The 17,467-nt window shown below is 40.5% G+C and overlaps 1 protein-coding gene across 2 annotated transcripts in view; it reads left to right on the plus strand.

Moving 5' to 3' along the window:
- PLXNA4 (plexin A4) overlaps positions 1–17,467 on the plus strand; it is a 751,018-nt gene that overhangs the window by 511,066 nt on the left and 222,485 nt on the right. The window contains exons 16-19 of one of the 2 annotated variants that reach the window (XM_075273935.1): positions 1,443–1,610; positions 4,833–4,926; positions 8,326–8,565; positions 12,896–13,042. In XM_075273935.1, coding sequence (XP_075130036.1) covers positions 1,443–1,610; positions 4,833–4,926; positions 8,326–8,565; positions 12,896–13,042 — 649 coding nt within the window. Of the gene's footprint in view, positions 1–1,442; positions 1,625–4,832; positions 4,927–8,325; positions 8,566–12,895; positions 13,043–17,467 lie in introns of both variants that reach the window. The other variant, XM_075273936.1, reaches the window with a different exon arrangement.

Below are 17,467 nucleotides of genomic sequence, written 5' to 3' on the forward strand. Positions count from 1 at the left end.
TTTTCATTAGCCCCCAATGTTCCGGAGCAGTCAGTGCTGTTAGTTTTGGTGCCTGATATGCTATTTAGACTTCGCACTGTCAGGACATCGGTGTCAGGCAGGGGCAGGCAAGGGGTGCGATTCTGAACTGTCTGCCTCTGGTTGGAGCTCTCAATCACATCCCCCTGCCTGACTCCACCCTTCTGACATTACAGAGCTGAAATAGCACATAAAGCACCAACACTAAATGTTCTTTTTGCACAAGAATAGTGTGAGATAAAAAGAAAATTCCAACTCTGCCAGAATCACAGAGCTTATAACCCTTATAACAGATGCTAGGAACTTGAATTGGTGTAGGTGGTGATAGGTTCTCTTTAAAGAGGACCTTTCACCACTTTTGGGCACATGCAGTGTCATATACTGCCAGAAAGCCGACAGTGCGCTGAGTTCAGCGTACTGTCGGCTTTCCCGATCTGTGCCCGGTGTAAAGAGCTTATGGTGCCGGTACCGTAGTGCTCTATGGTCAGAAGGGCGTTTCTGACCATTAGCCAGAGACGTCCTTCTGCCTCGCGGCGCCTATCACGCTGTGCTGTGGAGCGGGGAGGAACGCCCCCTCCCTCTGCTCACACAGCTCGTCCATAGACGAGCAATATCAGGAGCGGGAGGTGGGCGTTCCTCCCGGCTCCACAGTACAGCGCGATAGGCGCCGCGAGGCAGAATGACGTCTCTGGCTAATGGTCAGAAACGCCCTTCTGACCATAGAGCACTACGGTACCGGCACCGTAAGCTCTTTACACCGGGCACAGATCGGGAAAGCCGACAGTACGCTGAACTCAGCGCACTGTCGGCTTTCTGGCAGTATATAACACTGCATGTGCCCAAAAGTGGTGAAAGGTCCTCTTTAACTCTAAGTAGGTATATATCCTTCTACCATTATGGATTTTTTAAAATTTGTATTTGTACATGATTTCTATGATGACCTATGCTAATGAAAGGTCATCAATTAACAAAGCCAGGAAATCCCTTTTAAGATAAGCCTTTCATATGACGCTCTCTTGATACAATGTGCAAAATGTATTAAGAGGTGCACACTTTGATAAATTTGGTGTATCTTTTTGCTGTCCGTGTAGCAGAAATGGAAATCTATGCATGCCTGTTGTTAACTTGACTCTTAATGGCTATTCAGTGGCTTGTGTTGTGTTCTGTGATAAGTGATCTTGCTGCAAGTTATTGTTGTCAATTACTGTCAGATAAATTTGCCATTTCATGCCAGTCCATAGAGGAAATCATCTTCTTACACCATCTTCTAGTTAATCATTATCCTCTTCATCATTATATACAGTAACTGTAATCTCATAGCTTGTTGTACTTTAATATTGATATCATACTATTATAGATATGGCTTCTGGTATTTACTATTTACTGCTTGATTACATTTTTTTGTGCATTTATTTTCTTGTCAGGAGAACACAAACTGAGATCTTCTGTAATACTACAGCATCTCTTAAAGGACTGCAGAAGGTAGAAGTGACTGTACAGATAGACAGAGCCAAGATCCTACAAGAATTGCAATTTGAGTATGTAGAAGATCCTCGAATTGTGAAAATTGAACCAGAGTGGAGTATTTTCAGGTAAAACACAGACAGTAATAAATTGTACACAGCATTTAAGACACGATAAATACCATTTATCTTAATTACACTAGGTCCACAATCCCGTTCGGAGACTCTTTCCCACATTCCGCTTATAATAGACTTATAATAGACTGTTCCTCTGTACCGATTTCAATACAAAATCAGTGGAAACCATTCAGAAACTCGGGGGATCCCATTTTACTCTATGTGGTCTATAGGTGTCTGTGGGTAACCGCTTTTTAAGCGGATAGGGTTTTTGTTTTTTGGGTACCTAAACGGACCCGAAAAATGGAAACACGAACGCTAGTGTATACTTAGCAGAAATATGTTGCAGAACTAATTTGTTTCTTTTATGGAGATCCCATAGAAATAATGATACATGAATGATAGAGAGATGAAAACCAAACTGATAACAAGTGATTTAGTGATGGGATATTGCAAATAATTCTATTTCATAGACAGTAGGTGTAAGTTAGATCAGTAGTCTCTGCAAATCTAAAACAATACGCTGTTTTACTATTCTCACATGTATTATTGAGAAAAACATTTAAAGAACATTGCATTGTCATATAGTGCGACAACTATTGGCTTTTGTCAACTCATTGATTATTGCTAAGAGATAAGATATGAAATATAGAAGCTGCAGAAGAGATAAGAAGGGGGAATAGAGGAACAGTCTTTATTACTGAAACTGTATGTTGTTTCAAACAGCCTTTTGCTTTGTACCCGTCAATTCTTTCTTTTACAAGGCAAAACAAACTAAAAGAGGTATTTAGCATTGTATGCCAAACCAAAGATCTAAGCAGAGGAATATGTGACTTGGGTAAAACAGCTGACATCTCTACAAATCCTTCCAATTAGCGCATCATACACAGAGAATATCCGGGAATTTGTTCACATCATTCTATTCAGAAGCTGGTGATTCGGTATGCCTCTATACAATTATATCCAACTAGGAGTAGAGTCACATAGAAAACACACAGACCTGAACACCAGTCCATCAAACAACAGACACCATTTTTCAGTGTGGGAAAAAACACAATTTGCTGGGTTATGACAAATTCATATTAAACACAGACATATGCTAACATATGTGTCATAGAATTTATAAAGGGATTATAAAGTGAGTAAAACTAGCCTATAACTGTAAACAGTTGTCCCAAATGATACAAATAATATGGGGTCTGTAGATTAGGATTAACATATTAGATCCTGATACTTTCCCTCATCATTGAATTATTATCAAGCCATGCCATCCCACCAGGATGACCCAGAGATCAGAGCTACAGCCAGTCTGAGAATATAGAGGACGACTTATGTTTGGTGCAGCACTCCTCACCATAGTCATTATTGGGATCAGTGCATATTAGACCAACTTGGCCTCCTGATTTATTAGAGATTCATAGAGTTACTGAATTTACTTGAGATAGTGTTTTGTTTTTTTTTGATAAATGAGACATATGACATGGAAAGATATTCCGCTGTTTCTGGAAACTTGCTATCTTCACTTTAGTATCAAGACTAGGGTTGAGCCGATCTTGAGATTTCAAGATCAATTTTAAAATCCGATTTCCGATCATTTTCCAGCCGATCTCGATCGCGATCGTGAAATTTGCTCGATCGCCGATCGGAATCCGATATTTTCCGATCCCAATCCTCAACCCTAGTCAATGCTTTTCTATGGGAAAAGTCACTTTTGGGGTTGAGCCGGTCGAGATAACCTCCAATCTCGATCCCGCTGGAAAATATGGTCGGAATTCCGATCTCGATCGTGAAATTTACTCGATCGCCGATCGGAATCCGATCTTTTCCGATCCCGATCGCTCAACCCTAATCAAGACTTCTGTTAATAAGGCACAAGTCAGCTATATTGTGTGTTTTGTTCCATCATAGTGACCCTAGTTTTCACATGAAGAATAGGGCTACATACACACTAATTTTTCCTGGCAAATATGTTGGAATCTGTGACGGAAGCTCCAAGTGAAGCCTCTAATGGAGATGTGAACACAGCCTAATCTTTATGCAACGTACAATATGCTGCATCTCCTATTGTGTTACCTTTTCTAGTTATGGTAAAAGATTAGAGTATTTTACAGTAAAAGATAAGTCAAAATACCTATTTATATATCCTTTATTGCAGCTTACAAATTTTGAATATTACAATAAAAGCTTTCACTGTTCTTTAAATGCTATTCCATGCTGAGAAAATCACATAGTATAATATTTGATCGTACTGCTGTCCTTCTAATATTAGCCAGAACAGAAGCTTGTGCGTGATGACACTGCAGGGTTGTAGTGATTGGACATCTGTAGCACGCCATGAATACATGATATACCGTATCCACTAATCCTCTATATTCTATAATCATTGTGTACTACATTCTAAGCGACGGGGTAATTTATGTTACCGGTGTTAAAATGTATATTATTGTATGTTATATAGCATACTGTTTTTCTTTATACTTTAGTAAAACGTTTAAAAACTAAATATCTTGTATTGGGTGTGCTCCTCAATAATAAACTAGACTGGGCTGATCACCTGGAGGCGCTGCACAGAAAGGGCCACAGCAGACTCTACCTGCTCAGGAGGCTGAGGGCCTTCGGAGTCCAGGGGACACTTCCTAGGGCCTTTTTCAACTCTGTGGTTGCCTCAGCCATCTTTTTCGGTGTGGCCTGCTGGGGGAGCAGTATATCAACCAGGGACAGAAATAGACTTGACAGGCTGATCAGGAGGGCCAGCTCTGTCCTGGGGAGCCCCTTGGACCCAGTACAGGTGGTGGGTGACAGAAGGATACTGTCTGTGGTGACCTCCATGCGGGAGAACAAATCCCACCCCATGTATGGGACCCTGATGGGACTTGGCAGCACTGTAAGTGACCGTCTGCTTCACCCCAAATGTGAGAAGGAGCGCTATCGCAAGTCCTTCCTTCCAACCGCGACCAGGCTGTATAATCTACATCAGACCAAGCGAAGATCACTCCGCACAGAGAACTAATGATTATGAATGTCCTCCTTCTTTCTTCTCTGTTCCTAAGCTGCTATGGACTCCTAGTATATCTTTCTCAGCATATGTGTGTCTACTACTTCTGAAATATTTACTGTGTATTATCCTGTATCTGTATTACTATGCAGCTGAAACATACTGAAATTTCCCCACTGTGGGACTATTAAATATTATCTTATCTTATCTTATCTTAAATGTTATATATATTTTTGTAGTGGGAACACTCCAATATCTGTATGGGGCACCAATCTGGACATTATAAGAAATCCCCAAATAAGAGCTAAGTTTAATGGAAAAGAGCATATCAATGTAAGTGTTTCATAATATGTCTTCTTTACTATGTATTTGATTTTTTACATATATGGGTTGGTTTTTTTTGCTGATATCACTTGCAAGTGCCATTTGTTTCCATACAATATATTTTCTGCAAATGTTATATTCCTAACACAACTGTAGCAGAGAAAACATTCTGTCAAATATCCCTTCCTTAAATGAAATGTACCTTTTATGTATCTTGGTAAAGGTTTCATGGTGTCTAATATTAAAACGTAGGTGCTCAGATGTAATGTCAGTCTTCAAAGAATCGATCAACATAATGTATTTGCAGTATGTTTTCTGCATACAGTATCCATAGAACAGTGTATAAAACAATGTATTTCTTTACAGACAAACTCATATCCCTGTATGAACTGGTAACAGCAAAAGCGAGCACTAAGCGCTATGTCTGGGTGTCTAGGAGACTATGGTTTGGCTGACATCCCATCTTTCAAGGCTAATGGTTCAGACATTGACTAATAGTGAAGCTATCTATAGGTGGCAGTAGAGAGATAGTTGTCTTCATTCTGAATAGCATACTCCTTCCCAGGAAGCATTGGCAGTAAGACTCTGTACTTGAGCTGCAAGAAGAAGCAGTACCCCCTGAAACCTATGTCTTAAAGCATCATAGTCTCACATTCCAAGCATGTTCATTACATGATACTTTTTGCATTTATTATGTTAGGGAGCGTTCACACTACCGTCCGTCGATGTCCGACAGGTAGTGTCCACTGCTAATGTCCATTCAAAATCTTGTGTGGACATTAGCAGCGGACACTAGCTGTGTCTGTGACATTTTTCATTGATTTAAATGAAGATCGGGTGCATTATTTTACAGTCCATGCCTGTCCTTAACTGTCCGTTCCCAAAGATGTCGGACATGTAGGTTTTTTCTGTCCGCTTGAAAAGTCGGACATCTTTGGGAACGGACACTTAAGGACAGGCACGGAGTGTAAAACAACGCACCCAATCTCCATTTAAATCAATGCAAAATGTCACGGACACAGCTAGTGTCCACTGCTAATGTCCGCACAAGATTTTGAATGGACATTAGCAGCGGAAACTAACTGTCGGACACCGATGGTAGTGTGAACGCCCCCTTAGAGAAAGAGATTCTTTAGTGGTGTAGCCCTGGATTAAAAAGTGAAACATTGTTTCAAATGCCCATGGTCTTTGTCTGGGATTGTAGTTTATATGGCTGACCCATGTATTAGCAGAACTTTTTCCCAATCTTAAACAGCCCCTTTTATTTGTCTGCTCCCTGGGACTGAATTTCTACATAAAATATATAATATAGTATATAGTGTATTCTACAATCAGCCCCATATATAGAACTCTTGAGAACACTATAAGGTGTACAGAGTATTATTTTATAAACATAATATTATACTTTCAACATGTGGTTTTCACAGACCTTCACTTCATTGCTGGCTTACAGTACATCATAAGCAAGAATAATACATAGCTGAATAATATAACTAGCAATGAAATATACATGTTAGCCATAGCAGAATAACTGCATAAGTTTTCACCCTAGCTGCCGTAAACTATCTACAGATGTGACATTTCTCATCCCTAGTCCCTCACATAGGATCATTGTCACAGTAATGAAGGCCATTAGGATGCTTTGTATGTCACATCTGGCTTATCACTCTCCTGACATGTGAGCCAAATGACTTTATGGTCAGGGTGATTTGTGCTGGATCGGCTCCAACTTTATGATAATGCAGAATCTCTCCTCTCAAGTCTTGTATAAAGACCTATATACAAGTGATTAAAGATGTACGGTGAGGATTTTAGAAGTTCCTATGTATACTTATATAGGTAACAGTTATTTAACTCTATGTTGGCCAGACTATTGTATGGTTTATAGATATTTACTGTATATTCCCAGCAATCTTTACAACTATTCAAGAATCCTTACAATCTTAAAAAAATAAAGAAGACGTGCAGAGCAAACAGGAAAAAAAGGTGTTTAGATACTTAGGGATCCCTATTGTTATGTTTTAAGAAATCCCAAAATCCTTTTAAGATTTTATTTTAAACAGTTGCACCCTAAAAGCACAAATGTGTTGTCTCTACAGTGATCAAATAGTAAGATGTACAGTCAACTTTATAGTAATCTGATTGTTACAGATCCGATAAAAGCAGTTTTGTCTTACAATGATGTTTAGTTCACCATTGAATCTATGAATAACATTAATCTTCCCATATACATTTGCCACAAGGTAGTCATTCAGAAAATGTACTCTGATCAGGCTACACACTGTCCATATGTCCATCCAGTTGTTCAAAGTGCCCAAAAAGTTAGATCTGGTTTAGCGTTACAGTGTTGAGCAGAGCTGACCCTATATCAGTATATATTGCACAGTATAAATAACCATCAAGATGGTCGCAAGCCTCGGATCTGTTTGGATCTGCTGTCAAGTTTCAACTAGTATTCCAGGCTGGCGATGCAAAGCAAGATTATAATGATTATAATGTTTAATCCAAGTAGTTAAATAGCCCTTATACAAATTTATTGCATTTCCAAAAGCCCCAACACATTATTCAGACATTGTTAAGTGTTTTCCACATGACATTTTATTGGTAAGAATGGGAGGTAGAGATTACAGCAGGACGTGGAAAAAAGAACATCCTGGCTCGATCTTGCCGCGGATTCTACCCGTGGGGTCTGCGGCTCAAAATTCCCTCCTGCTTAGGCCCATTTATCTGGACCTAATCAGGAGCGGGATGCTGTGACGGAATGCTGATGGTGCAAATACCGGCGGCGGAAAATGAAGAGGAATTTTCTCTTCATTTTCTGCCGTGTGAATAGACCCTAATGCGCTTGTTCAGGAGTTAGGTTGTTTCTATTATCTTTAGTAATATACACAAAAGGGGGCTACCGGTGCAGTTTGATTTGTGCCCTGTACAGTGATCTGGCGCTCAGCAGCTGCAGTACTGTCGGATATTTATGGCCCATCTTAAGGATAGGCCAAACATTTTTAATCCGGAACACCTCCTTTAATATACTTATTATCAGCAGTGTAGCAGTGTATCTTGCCCAGTGGTATAGCTTATAGTCTTATTATTGTAGTCATGTCCTTCTTTTCGAGTAGTTCTGTGTCTGAGTCATTTCTTCAGGGCTCACAGTGGCTGTCATTTAAAGAGTAGCTTGTTAATCTTCAATTGTTTTGTGTGCAGATCGGCTTGTATTGTATTACCGCTATAGAGAAAGATTAATGATACAGTATGCTGGACAGCCAGAACTAGCACACTGTCATCCTGTTCGGTGTAATTGTTGTAGTATATACTAATTATTACATAACTGGATCGCGTCTACATGCTTGTGTGATATACTAAATTGATGGCTTCAATCAGTATTGATATTTGTCCATTATCATTGCACAGAACTGTACAGTGCTGAACTCTACAGAGATGACCTGTCAAGCTCCCGCTGTAGCTGTCAACTCTAACAACCAACTCGATATTACAGAGCGGCCCGAGGAGTTTGGCTTCATCATGGACAATGTGCAAGCGTTACTAGTCCTCAACAAAACTAATTTTACTTATTATCCAGATCCTGTGTTTGAGTCTTTCAACCCTTCTGGGATTTTGGAACTAAAGCCAGGAAGCCCTATAATATTAAAGGTAATTAAACTGGTACAATCTTTTACATTTAAAGGGATTGTGCAGGATTATAAAAGTATGGCTCAGTTCATTCAAAACCAGTGTCACACCATGTTGGAGGAAATGGATCTGAGCTGCAATATCACGTACAACCTGTGGACAGTAGTGGTACTATTTCTACAAGAAAGCAGACATGTGATTCTGAACCTGCTCTTGCGATTTCCGTATTCCATCAAGTTGATGATCAGTATGCTATATTTTGCTATAGATTCATAGTACATAAGCTATGCAAAGGTTATTGTTTTAGAAAGCTGTAATTTGATTTTCTGTGGATTGGTGATATATAATTTTCACATTATTTTCCAAAATGACATTGCAGCAAATAGTACATGGCAATGTATTCAATTACACATTTTCTGTTGCCAAAAGTTCCATTTATTTAAAAGCGTTGTCATCTAACTATGTCAGCCCTGGACAATCGGTTTTTAGTATCTGTATTAAACATCTGAATTCAATGTATTTTTATTAGCCTTTTGGCTAGTCTTCTATTTATGCATTAGCACATAAAGAAATGGTGCTTTAGAGTTAAAAGAGTCAGATAGGAATGGTATGACCAGGAACACATATTGTACAGATTTCATTAGCGTTAACATACTGCATGTAAATGACATGAAGGCTTAGAACCAAATATTTATTCATTTAATAATTGAGTGAATAGCCTACAGCTATGGTATGTCCCCTGGTATTATATTTGTCCAGTCGTGTTGTAGCAACAATTATTTGTTCACTACACTATATTAAAAGGATTCTGTCACCTCCCCCAAGTAAATTAAAATGTCGCCACTTCATTAAAGAGCACATTACTGTGATCACTGTTGTAGATTTGGAGAAAACTAACTTAGAAGTCTTATGCAAGTTAGGCACTTGGGGTGAACCTTCAGCCTCTCTGCTGCTCAAGTAGGATTAGTGATGTCATAGCAGTGGAAGGATCAACTCTCACTGCCTAAGGTAGCGCAAGCATAAGATGGTAAAGATCTGTATATTAGGAGCACTTCTTCAAGGTTATGCATGCTCCCACCCCTAGTGCCCGGGTTGTTCATGCCCCCACAGTGCAACAAATGCATAATTTTCATAAGGATTCAAAGTTGTTCTTCTCCAGGTCTACAAATGCTACATATATAACAAAGGTATGGTGTTAGCAGTCGAGTATGCTTGGGGAGGTGATAGACTCCTTTTAAGCCATTATTTCTGAGCTCAGGTCCTTCAACAAGTCCATGATATAATTATTGTCAGTGTATCAGAGTTCTCTCTTAGAAAATCATCAAATGGTGACCTATTGGGGGTTCTTGGGTTCAACCCCCTGGAGTGGGTTATTGAAGTAAACTGTTGTAGGCTAGGAAGGGGTTAAAAAAATATGTAAAGCTGTGCTGTCAGAGACCTTAGTGCTCTGCAACAGTCACTTGCCGCAGTGGTCATATGAAGTAGTCAGGGATGTCAACACTGCAGACGTTCCCGACTACTGCATGTGACTGTGACTAATGACTGGCTACAGTGGCCACATGAAGGACAACTGATGTAATTGCTGAAGCATCATAATTAGAGATGAGCGAACACTAAAATGTTCGAGGTTCGAAATTCGATTCGAACAGCCGCTCACTGTTCGAGTGTTCGAATGGGTTTCGAACCCCATTATAGTCTATGGGGAACATATACTCGTTAAGGGGGAAACCCAAATTCGTGTCTGGAGGGTCACCAAGTCCACTATGACACCCCAGGAAATGATACCAACACCCTGGAATGACACTGGGACAGCAGGGGAAGCATGTCTGGGGGCATAAAAGTCACTTTATTTCATGGAAATCCCTGTCAGTTTGCGATTTTCGCAAGCTAACTTTTCCCCATAGAAATGCATTGGCCAGTGCTGATTGGCCAGAGTACGGAACTCGACCAATCAGCGCTGGCTCTGCTGGAGGAGGCGGAGTCTAAGATCGCTCCACACCAGTCTCCATTCAGGTCCGACCTTAGACTCCGCCTCCTCCGGCAGAGCCAGCGCTGATTGGCCGAAGGCTGGCCAATGCATTCCTATGCGAATGCAGAGACTTAGCAGTGCTGAGTCAGTTTTGCTCAACTACACATCTGATGCACACTCGGCACTGCTACATCAGATGTAGCAATCTGATGTAGCAGAGCCGAGGGTGCACTAGAACCCCTGTGCAAACTCAGTTCACGCTAATAGAATGCATTGGCCAGCGCTGATTGGCCAATGCATTCTATTAGCCCGATGAAGTAGAGCTGAATGTGTGTGCTAAGCACACACATTCAGCTCTACTTCATCGGGCTAATAGAATGCATTGGCCAGCGCTGATTGGCCAGAGTACGGAACTCGACCAATCAGCGCTGGCTCTGCTGGAGGAGGCGGAGTCTAAGATCGCTCCACACCAGTCTCCATTCAGGTCCGACCTTAGACTCCCCCTCCTCCAGCAGAGCCAGCGCTGATTGGCCGAATTCCGTACTCTGGCCAATCAGCACTGGCTAATGCATTGTATTGGCGTGATGAAGCAGTGCTGAATGTGTGTGCTTAGCACACACATTCAGCTCTACTTCATCGGGCTAATAGAATGCATTGGCCAATCAGCGCTGGCCAATGCATTCTATTAGCTTGATGAAGCAGAGTGTGCACAAGGGTTCAAGCGCACCCTCGGCTCTGATGTAGCAGAGCCGAGGGTGCACAAGGGTTCAAGCGCACCCTCGGCTCTGATGTAGCAGAGCCGAGGCTGCACAAGGGTTCAAGTGCACCCTCGGCTCTGCTACATCAGAGCCGAGGGTGCGCTTGAACCCTTGTGCAGCCTCGGCTCTGCTACATCAGAGCCGAGGGTGCGCTTGAACCCTTGTGGACACTCTGCTTCATCAAGCTAATAGAATGCATTGGCCAGCGCTGATTGGCCAATGCATTCTATTAGCCCGATGAAGTAGAGCTGAATGTGTGTGCTAAGAACACACATTCAGCACTGCTTCATCACGCCAATACAATGCATTAGCCAGTGCTGATTGGCCAGAGTACGGAATTCGGCCAATCAGCGCTGGCTCTGCTGGAGGAGGCGGAGTCTAAGGTCGGACCTGAATGGAGACTGGTGTGGAGCGATCTTAGACTCCGCCTCCTCCAGCAGAGCCAGCGCTGATTGGTCGAGTTCCGTACTCTGGCCAATCAGCGCTGGCCAATGCATCCCTATGGGAAAAAGTTTATCTCACAAAAATCACAATTACACACCCGATAGAGCCCCAAAAAGTTATTTTTAATAACATTCCCCCCTAAATAAAGGTTATCCCTAGCTATCCCTGCCTGTACAGCTATCCCTGTCTCATAGTCACAAAGTTCACATTCTCATATGACCCGGATTTGAAATCCACTATTCGTCTAAAATGGAGGTCACCTGATTTCGGCAGCCAATGACTTTTTCCAATTTTTTTCAATGCCCCCGGTGTCGTAGTTCCTGTCCCACCTCCCCTGCACTGTTATTGGTGCAAAAAAGGCGCCAGGGAAGGTGGGAGGGGAATCGAATTTTGGCGCACTTTACCACGCGGTGTTCGATTCGATTCGAACATAGCGAACACCCTGATATCCGATCGAACATGTGTTCGATAGAACACTGTTCGCTCATCTCTAATCATAATCTAAGACATACTGCGAGGGCAAGGGCTCTGTTGTTCGTACATCAGGGTGAAGAAGAGGTGAATATCACTTATTTAATTTTTCGCTTTTGTCACCCTTCAACCAAATTTTTGGGGGCTGGAGAACCCCTTGAAGTATTTGTATGTTTCTATAGTCTTGTTTACTGACTCTTCAGTGGGCAAACTGATATAATAAGAGCCAGTATACAGGACTTATGAAACACATAGGAGTTACAATAGAAATAGATTGATAGGGATACATGGTCAGGGAGGGACTTGGTTCTTGTATATCGGAGGTTGTTCTTTTGACAGCAAATAAACAGGCTCTGGTGGAAGCTAGGGCTGGTATTTTAACTATTGAAGCCAGTAAAGGGTTGTTCTCAGCCTAGAACATAGGGATAGTCATGAACCAAAACTATCCAATGTATGAGAAACAATAATTTTTTTTAAAAAAAAGTTAGTGTTGGTGCTATGCCCAGGGGTCAATTGATATATTTTTTTTTTATCAATTATTAATATAGTTAAAAGTTACATTCAAATGGAAGAGGGAATCCTGGCACTTGTTTGGTAGCTACAAAGCCATCCGGGCTGCTTATGTGTGTGAACAGTAACTTAATTTCACTCACCGGGATTGACTGTACATAAAGCATGTATTATGTTAATATCTTTACCTTTATTGCAGGGGAAGAATTTAATTCCACCGGTTGCTGGAGGCAATATGAAGCTAAAGTACTTCATGTTCATTGGGGAGAAACCATGCACGGTAACCGTGTCTGATGTCCAGCTACTGTGTGAGTCCCCAAATCTCACTGGACGTCACAAAGTTATGGTAAGAACTTCAATGACCCCTAAAGGAACAAGACATCAATAGCAGGAAATAATGTGAATATTCCTTTTATTATCTGTATAAAATAAACATCTCTGAATATTGTCTGGACTTCCAGTAAATGCATATTAGTTTTAAGTTCAGTTTTTCTGTAGTGTTTTCCTCTGCAGACACTCTGCCCCTATTATACGTTGATATTTTTTGAAAACACAGCTTTTCCACTGCTGATTTTATTCTGCATTGTGTGGATGGGATTAGCCAGAATCCTATTCACTTTGCAGGTACAGTAAAAAACAACATTTTTTGATGTAGCATTTCTGCCGTGGCCAAAATGCTGTGCGTTTTGTAATGTGGGGCACCAGTCTAAAATTTTCTTATCACTGTGGTGAGGGAGTGGCATAGAAATGGAATAACATGCCAGGATATAAGAGTAAAGCTGTATTTACACGACCTATAATAATGGCCTTGTGATGTCCATTAAATTCAATCCAAGTAATTGGGATTTATTCATGGCTGTTTGGTTACAACAGACTGTCAAAATGTAGTTCATGTCCTTTTTTTCTCTTATCTCTTACCCCTACATACACTCAGATTTATAGGGAATACCGTTTTTATTTCCCCCATATAGTATAAGGCTACATTTGTGCTCCCAAAGAGTATAACGCCACATTATATTATGAGAATACACCAATAGGTCACCATACTATGTGGAGGCCACTAATAGGAGTTTCATTGTGTGTCTCATCTCTTAACTTCCCTTATCTTCCCTAGCATACCATTTAATGACATTGACCCCTCTACTATATTTGACTACCAGGCAAGATTAACTTACCGTGTTTCCCAGAAAATAAGACAGTGTCTTATATTAAATTGTCGTCCTAAATATAGGACCTATCTTATGACAACCGGCAGTCATGCCAGCACTTCCTTAGCGGAGTGTCAGCATGACTGCTGGTTGTAGGTAGTGTGGGGGAGGGGGGGAAGGTATCATACTTACCTTTCCCATCGTCATAGTAGCGCTGGTGCTGCTGTTCGTCCCGACAGTGGTGGGCGGGACTTAGCGAGCCTTTGGGGGCAGGGCTTAGCAGGCCTTTCATGGGCGGGGCTTAGCGATCCTCACTTCACTGACACAGCAGCTGGATGGATGCTGTACTCTGTGCTCTGTGTGCACAGGAGAGCCGGCTGCTGCCTCTGCCTCTGGAATGAGCTGGGAGAGCTCATCCTACAGCAGCAGGGACAGTGGACACAACAGCAGAGGCAGCAGCCGGATTACCTGTGCACACCGAGCACATCGCACAGTGTTCAGTCGGCTGCAAAGATTTTTGGGCATGCCTTATTTTCGGGGAGGTGCCTTACATTAGGCAATTCAACAGAACTCCCCCCCCCCCCGCATGCCTTACTTTCAGGGGGTGTCCTACTTTCGGGGAAACATGGTAGTATAAAATATTTTTTTCTTCTAATTCTTCATGCCCAGGCCGATGCATCTCATAGTCAGATGCATCTTATCATCTGATAAATGCATTACTCAACTTAATTGGATTATTGGACAGTCTATGTGTACAGTCATCCAAGCATGTGTAATTTTGGCAATCTGTATTGAATGAGAATAAAAACCTGTGGGTATACATTATTCTTCTATGTACCATTACACCTCGGGGTACTCTTTCTATAGCTTATCATTATGTCCTGCTGTCTGCGATATTTATTTTTGGAACAAACTATTCTTGATTATTTTTTTTGCATTAGACACCAGTGTAATAAATAAGATAAAATCTAGTAGTACTGTACTTCTCTAGTTATCTTTTCTACTGTATATTAGTGAAAATATACTCGGCCTGTGTAAAATAGTACAAATCTAAAAATATACAACTATTTACTGAAAATAGTCACATACATTTTTAATATATTATATTTAAAAATGTATAAAAATTATGTCAAAATAAGTCAAATAAAATAGTAGCTAAACTAGAATGTGTAATGTCATATAGCAAGTGGTTTGAACTAATTTATTTCCATGAAAAAATTCTTACTCTTTTTATTATTATTACTATAATCCAATTTCAAAGTTTCTTCCTCCCTATCAGTTAAGTGGGAAGACCTTATCCACCCCAGGTTAATAATAGTAATATAAAAACCCATTGAGAATAAATTATGCATAGTATGTAGATAATAACATTAAAACAAGTTAATGACTTTCATTAATGTGACACACAGCATTCAATGTGAGTTAAAGGGTTGCCATAAAAGTAGATATAAAACCATTGGTGTGCCAAAGTGTTAGCCGCAAATCAATGGAGACAAGGTTATCAGTTAGAAATACTGGTAAAGGGAAGACAGATAAGTCTGGACAGATTTCAGCTTACTTAGTGTATCTTGTCTCTGATATACAGCCACACTGTCATATCCATCCCAATGACTTTCTGCTATTGTCCAAAGGCCAAAGCTGATTTAATCCCAGAAGTGCTGGAGGACGGCTGAACTTTTCTGGTCAGCTATAAAATAATCTTTTTTTATTATCTGGGTAAATTATATAGGACATCTGCAGATCATTTAAAGTGTAACACCTGAAAAATAATCTTTTTACTCTAGCTCTGTCCACGATTTTTATCAGTTGTCCATATGCATTTGATTCTACAGCGGGATCATCAAAAGCTAGGTATCAAAAGAGCCAAAGCAAGATATAGTGTCTGCATTCGTCTAATAAACCCTTCTCTTCGTGTTGTTGTTTAGATGTCCCTGCATGTTGAGATATACACGTGTGTGCCGTTATACCATAGGGAACTGTAATATAGTTCACTTACATATAAGCTGTACAGTAGGTGTACGAATTTTGCTGCAGATGATCGCACTTGCTGAATTATTACATGTAGATTGTACAATTGAAAATCATTGGTATAGTAAGCTGGACAATCTCAGCATGTGCTGTTATAATGGTATAGAATGAAAAATAAAACTATGAAATACTTGCAACTTGTTGAAAAAGTGAAAAAAATCTCTGCATGTGCAGCAACCTTAAATGCTGAACCCATCTCTTAATCCCCCAACAAATTCCAATATGTATTTATCACTAAGAACAATGAAGGTGATCTGTGACACGTCTCACTAAGCTCTAAGGATCGTGGTTGGACTATTGACGTAGCAGATAGTTTTGTCATAACTGTATTCCTGTGGTTTCAGCCGTCTGTTGGACTGCAGGGGGCTTAGTCAGACAGTCCCTATTAATAACATCTATTACGTGCCGCAGTTAAAACTTGGTACAAAATATCTTGTGGTTTAGCAGGTAGTTGTAGTTTTTAGGAGCAAGCGTGTCTTAGGTAGCATGTCTTAGACGACATTAAAGCAACAAATCAATAATTGTAAAGCTGCTGCAATGTGATGTTACAGAACAGGGGCACGTCTATCATTTTATTCTGGATTTGATATATAATATCTCACATAAGTGAGTACACCCCTCACATTTTGTAATTATTTCAGTGTATATTTTCATGGGACAACACTGAAGATATGACATAAGTATGTGAAAATGGACAAATTGTGCCCAATTAGTCATTTTTCCTCCCCGGTGTCATGTGACTTGTTAGTGTTACAAGGTCTCAGGTGTGAATGGGGAGCAGATTAAATTTGGTGTTATTGCTCTCACACTCTCTCATACTGGTCACAAGTTCAACATGGCATCTCATGCCAAAGAATTCTCTAAGGATCTGAAAAAAATAATTGTTGCTCTATATAAAGATGGCCTAGGCTGTAAGAAGATTGCCAAGGAACTGCAACTGAGCTGCAGCACTGCAGCCACAGATTATACCCCTTTAATGATAGAGAGTTAAACCAAAAGTTTTTATAATCTGTTCAATCGGACAATGTTGCACACCCCCAGACACAGTTCAGTGTCAGCCAGGTGAGTTAGTATTGAAGTTCACAGTATTGGTCGTTTGTAGGATTGAATTTTCTCTATTACCCGCTTTGTACCATTAAACACTTTATACTGTATATTGTATACTATATGGAACTTTGTCTTATAGCTTACTATGGATTATGTAGTGCGGCTACTGTTTTGGTATATTCTGATAATTTTGTGATGTCTTCCCAATCATGTATCCTCATAACATGCTCCTCACCTGGCTATTTAGCTTTGTGGTATTTCTCCTTCTCTTTCTTCTCATATTCATACAGTTTTTTATTTTTAATTATTGGTATATTTAATACATTTCAATTATTTTTACTTGCTTGTGGGCTTAATTTTTTTGTATTGGTAAAACAAATGAGGGTAAAGGAGCTGGACTGAACAAGCATATCTGTAGACCTAAACCCTATTGAGTATCTTTCGGGCATCCTCAAATGGAAGGCGGAGGAGCGCAAGGTCTCTAAGGGTATGTTCACACGGTTGAATTTGCATTCCGCATGTGGCTAGCTGCGACGGAATGCTGGTGC

Source organism: Leptodactylus fuscus, chromosome 5 (genome assembly GCF_031893055.1).
Source record: "Leptodactylus fuscus isolate aLepFus1 chromosome 5, aLepFus1.hap2, whole genome shotgun sequence".
NCBI lineage: Eukaryota > Metazoa > Chordata > Amphibia > Anura > Leptodactylidae > Leptodactylus > Leptodactylus fuscus.